At 43.5% G+C, this 6,000-nt stretch overlaps 1 protein-coding gene across 1 annotated transcript in view; it reads left to right on the top strand.

Annotated features, from left to right (window-relative positions):
• The first annotated feature begins 213 nt into the window (after positions 1–213).
• The window catches only part of LOC141270677 (uncharacterized), a 30,232-nt gene continuing 24,445 nt past the window's right edge, over positions 214–6,000 (top strand). The window contains exons 1-6 of the mRNA XM_073680774.1: positions 214–292; positions 578–726; positions 856–1,035; positions 1,118–1,241; positions 1,325–1,422; positions 1,621–1,711. Of these exons, the coding sequence (XP_073536875.1) occupies positions 649–726; positions 856–1,035; positions 1,118–1,241; positions 1,325–1,422; positions 1,621–1,711 (571 nt within the window). The 5' untranslated portion in view covers positions 214–292; positions 578–648. The remainder of the gene's footprint in view (positions 293–577; positions 727–855; positions 1,036–1,117; positions 1,242–1,324; positions 1,423–1,620; positions 1,712–6,000) is intronic.

Below are 6,000 nucleotides of genomic sequence, written 5' to 3'. Positions count from 1 at the left end.
ACACACGCGGCTCCGCTCCGTACGCCTCGTACACACGTGGCTCCGCTCCGTACGCCTCGTACAAGCGCGGCTCCGCTCCGTACGCGGCTCCGCTACATCCACACTGTAAACCCCTCCTGACCCCACACATAACTTTCACCTCATCCAGCACCATGACAACCAGCACAGCAGAGTCCTGCATCCACTGAGGCCCCTGATCATGTGACCCCTGACTCCTCCCCTCCTGTGACCTCATCACAGGTCCTGTGCGCACAGAACAGCCATATATGTGGTGGCGGCTCTGCAGGTGGAGGTATGTGGAGATCCCCCATTACTGGGCGCAGGGAGGGGAGGTCAGGTCTGGGGGGCAGAGGGGCAAATGCTTCCCGGACGGTCCCCTTAGCTGTTGTTTTTGGCCGCCCAGCAGTCTGTTGTTTTAGAAGTCGGGTGTCAGCACTGTATATTTAGTCTTGCCTCATTCCTGTATTGCAGACACACCCACATGGCAAATTTCACACTATATGGATGTGTCTTCAGAACTGATGTCAACCAGCGCTGGATTCTTTATGATGTTACATTGTTTCATCTTCTCATTCAGGTCCTACAATATTGGATCATCTCAGTGGAGATCTTCTATATAAGAGAATTTTCCTGATTGACCCATCAAGGATGGATAGGGACGGGGACAAGATGGCGGAGAGGATATTACACCTCACCCTAGAGATCCTCTTCCGGCTTACTGGAGAGGTGAGAGATTCTGATGACGTCACATTACATCATTCTTATCTATGGGAATATCAGATGGACAGAACTGGAGAGGTGAGGACTCTGGAAATGTCTGTAGTGAGATTTATTAATATATCTCTCCATAACCAGGATTACACAGTAGTGAAGAAGACCTCTAGTGAGCGCTGTCAGACTCCTGTGTCTGAGGGATGGAAAAGACCCCTGAGCCCAATCACGAGGCCTCCACCTCACCTCCTGATACATGAGGACATCAATGACCAAAAGATCCTAGATCTCACCTACAAGATGATTGAGCTGCTGACTGGAGAGGTGACACTGCTGGGAATGCTGGGACGTTATACAGTAATGCTATGAAGGGATCGGGGGATGATTGTATCATTGTATGTGTCAGGTTCCTATAAGGTGTCAGGATATCACCCTCCATTTTTCCATGGAGGAGTGGGAGTATTTAGAAGGACACACAGATCTGTACAAGGACGTCATGATGGAGGTTCCCCAGCCCCTCACATCACCAGGTAATAGATAGGACTAAATACACACGGCCTATAATTATCTGTATGTAAAGAATGAATTCAGTCCCTGTATGTGTTTCCTCCAGTTCTATCCAGTAAGAGGACAACACCAGAGAGATGTCCCCATCCTCTTCTCCCACAGGACTGTAAACAAGAAAATCCCGATGTTCCTCAGGATCATCAGGTAGATGGAGAGAAGGTGTCATGAGATCTCCCTTATGATGTGTAGACTGATGTGAAGGTCTTGTCTTCAGTCATGTTTTATCTACCAGTATTGTATGTTTTATACTTGTGTAATGAGAACGGTGGAGATGGCAGGATTAGAGCTGATCATAGATATGACTTCTACATCTGTCTGTGACTTTTACAATATTTGTTTCAGGGTGAAGATCTGACCCATGTTAATAATACAGAGACATATGTGAGGGGTGATGAGCGGCGTAAAGAGGAGATTCCTACATATGACTACACAGGTGAGTATTATTATTACTTACTAGCTGTACCCGGCCACGCGTTGCTGTAGCTCAGTCTGGTTAAATGGAAAAGGAAGAAAAGAGAAAGCGCAACGTTTCTAAAATATTTAATTTCACAATGCTTGTGGGTATATAATATTTTTTGTTGTTCCATTGTCTGTGTAGATATAGAGATTGTCTGGTTTGCCAACTCTAGAACACGCAACATATAATTGTCCATGTGAGAAGCAATCCGTGTCTAGATTTAAACCGCACAATTCTAAAGATTGGCCCTGAGCTTTGTTGATGGTGATTGCAATCGCCAATCGAATTGGAAATTGCAATCCCTTAAATTGAAATGGCATATAAATTGAAATCATAGTAATGCGAGGAATGAGGGACATTTTCACCTTTGAAAGGTCCTGTCAAGATTTTTGCTTCAACGACGTTGCTCATTAATTGTTTTACTGCAAGCTGCGTGCCATTGCAAAGCTTTGGCTGGTTAATATTTCGCAACATGATAATTGGCATGCCGATTTTCAATTGCAGTAAGTGTGGTGGCATCCCTGGCAGATCGAGTGAATTCAAAAATTCTGTTGGATAATTAACCGCTACATCTGCTGCCACAATAGTGTTGACGGACTTGTATGTGACTGCCTCGCTTTAAATGTTAGACTGAATAATATTGTTAAGTTCGTAGAAATCTTTGTTCTTGGCTGCAAGAATAGCTTGTTCACTCAGCCAATCTTTATTCTTAGAATTGGTTTGAATATTGGGAAATATTTTTTCAACCAATTGTTCTTGTGACGTCACAAAATTGCAGAAGTTATGAGGCAATAAAATTCGTCCTGAGGGCAGATCAACCTGCACCTTTCCGTTCCCAATGTCCAGCAATTCATTTGAGAATTTTTCAGCTGATCGATCGTTTTGCAGCAGGACACGCATATTTGTAGTTAATTTTAATGTCTTTACGTGTCACCACAAAGTAGAGTATTTCAGACAAGCATTTATTTTGTCCGCTGGTATCGATTGATCAGTTCCCAAATGGTCTGATGTTTCCACGTAAATCTTGCAATGATCGATCAAGAGCCTTAAGCGATTTATTGTGCGCCATTGTGCATTCATCCCAAACAATAAGTTTGCATTTCTGTAATACTTTTCCCATGCCGGATGCTTTGGAAATGTTGCACGTGGGAGTTTCAACGAATTGCATGTACAATTGCAATTTCAAACGGGAATGAGCAGTTCTTCCACTTGGTATCAATGTCGCAGCTATTCCAGACGACGCAAGAGCTAAGGCTATGTCATTTTGAGATCGAATTGCTGTCAGAATCAATCTAATTGGGAACGTTTTAACAGTTCCTCCTTGCTCATCTAAGAAGATTTCTCCAACTCCGTTATTGATAGTCTGCATTATTTGATCGCAAATGTCTTTTTGCTCAAGCGTTAGCTTACAAATATTTGATTGCACATACGAAAAAAGATCACCCGTGTTGTAATTTTGCTCACGACGCAATTCTACATCGAACAAAGCAGCAGCAGATAGATTCGGTGATGGCTTTCCCAATTGATTGAGAACTTTGTTTGCGATTTCTAAGCACAAATTTTCAGTCATTATCAACGCTTCGTTGTAGATTTCTGCTGTAAAATCCATGTTCATATTTGAATATTCCTTGCGTATTTGACGGAAAATATCTTCAGTCGTGTGCTATTTATATTTCTCCCATAACTCTGTTGGAGATGAAGGAGAGCAGGCGGTTAATATGATTGCAAACAATGCACGAATTTGATTTGGATGTGACGTGTTGCACTCGTTATTAGGGTTAGGGTGTGTATTGCTTTTATGTCCAACAGATGGGTATAGCGTGTGTTGCTTTTACGTCCAACAGCTGGTATATAAAAACATGCGTGTATACGAATGCAACATTCATTTTTATGTATGTAGATTATATATTACATATACATAATATAATTATATACAGTACAGACCAAAAGTTTGGACACACCTTCTCATTTAAAGATTTTTCTGTATTTTCATGACTATGAAAATTGTACATTTACACTGAAGGCATCAAAACTATGAATTAACACATGTGGAATTATATACTTAACAAAAAAGTGTGAAACAACTGAAAATATGTCTTATATTCTAGGTTCTTCAAAGTAGCCACCTTTTGCTTTGATGACTGCTTTGCACACTCTTGGCATTCTCTTGATGAGCTTCAAGAGGTAGTCACCGGAAATGGTCTTCCAACAATCTTGAAGGAGTTCCCAGAGATGCTTAGCACTTGTTGGCCCTTTTGCCTTCACTCTGCAGTCCAGCTCACCCCAAACCATCTCGATTGGGTTCAGGTCTGGTGACTGTGGAGGCCAGGTCATCTGGCGTAGCACCCCATCACTCCCCTTCTTGGTCAAATAGCCCTTACACAGCCTGGAGGTGTGTTTGGGGTCATTGTCCTGTTGAAAAATAAATGATGGTCCAACTAAACGCAAACCGGATGGAATAGCATGCCCCTGCAAGATGCTGTGGTAGCCATGCTGGTTCAGAATGCCTTCAATTTTGAATAAATCCCCAACAGTGTCACCAGCAAAGCACCCCCACACCATCACACCTCCTCCTCCATGCTTCACGGTGGGAACCAGGCATGTAGAGTCCACCCGTTCACCTTTTCTGCGTCGCACAAAGACACGGTGGTTGGAACCAAAGATCTCAAATTTGGACTCATCAGACCAAAGCACAGATTTCCACTGGTCTAATGTCCATTCCTTGTGTTCTTTAGCCCAAACAAGTCTCTTCTGCTTGTTACCTGTCCTTAGCAGTGGTTTCCTAGCAACTATTTTACCATGAAGGTCTGCTGCACAAAGTCTCCATTTAACAGTTTTTGTAGAGAAGTGTCTGCTGCTAGAACTCGGTGTGGCATTGACCTGGTCTCTAATCTGAGCTGCTGTTAACCTGCGATTTCTGAGGCTGGTGACTTGGATAAACTTATCCTCAGAAGCAGAGGTGACTCTTGGTCTTCCTTTCCTGAGGCGGTCCTCATGTGAGCCAGTTTCTTTGTAGCGCTTGATGATTTTTGCAACTGCACTTGGGGGCACTTTCAAAGTTTTTCCAATTTTTCAGACTGACTGATCTTCATTTCTTAAAGTAATGATGGCCACTCGTTTTTCTTTACTTAGCTGCTTTTTTCTTGCCATTGTTATGAACTGCTACAAGCACTAAGGAAAGATAGGAAAACTGTCCCTACAATAGGACTAAGCTGATTCCCTACGATGCAGCGGGAGACCTGTTCCTTGTGAACAGACCCGCCTAAGCCCTCGGCTAGTCTGAACGCAGACCTATAGATATAAGGGAGGGGTCCCTACAAGAACTAAGGACTGGGATATAGTAGGACACCTCCTAGCAGAAATAGTAGCAGAACAAAGACAAACAAACACAAAGTACTAGTGGTCCAAAGACAAAGCAAACTACAGAGTTAGGTACAAGGCACCTGGCTAGTTTAAGAGTAAATGAAACACTGAAGTCCAGCAAGGCCAGAAGGGCGGAGCTGGATTATATAGGCAGAAAGTCATGTAACCAACAAAATAGGAAAAAAACTAACAGGAGGGTTCTAACAGTACCCCCTCTTCTATGAGGATCCTCCGGATCCTCCAGGCCCAGGTCTATCAGGAAACCTCCTGTGAAACGCTCCGACAAGTCTAGGAGCAGAGACATCATCCGCCTTTACCCAGGAGTTATCCTCGGGACCGAAACCTTTCCAAGCGACGAGATACTGCAATCTCCCTCTATGCCATCTAGAATTAAGAATATGAGAAATTTCATATTCACCGTCTTCCACCACCGGAGGAACAGAGACAGTGGCGTCCCTATCCGAAACATCAGCTTTTTTCAATAAGGAAACATGAAACACCGGACTAATCTTCCAGGAGGTGGGAACCTCCAACCTAACAGCAGATTGGTTAACTACCTGAAGTACCTTAAACGGCCCTACAAACTTTGGGCCCAATTTCTTAGAAGGAATCCTCAACCGCAGATTCTTAGAGGACAACCAAACCATGTCACCAACCGTAAACAAAACCTCTTGACGTTTCCTGTCAAAGTACCTCTTAGATTTTTTGTTAGCCTCTTGAAGGTTACAACGTACATCAGTCCAAACTCTCGCCAAATCATCGGAAAAATTCTCCTCCGGCACAGCCGATACCAATTTGGAGAATGACCCAAATGACGGATGTCTCCCAGTACAACAAAAAAAGGGAGAACACCCAGCAGAAGAGGATGTATGGTTGTTCAGAGCAAATTCAGCAAGTGGCAG

Source organism: Phyllobates terribilis, unplaced genomic scaffold (assembly GCF_046119375.1).
Source record: "Phyllobates terribilis strain yellow unplaced genomic scaffold, ASM4611937v1 Scaffold_5__5_contigs__length_657084704, whole genome shotgun sequence".
Lineage (NCBI taxonomy): Eukaryota > Metazoa > Chordata > Amphibia > Anura > Dendrobatidae > Phyllobates > Phyllobates terribilis.
This window is presented reverse-complemented; position numbering and strand designations above follow the sequence as displayed.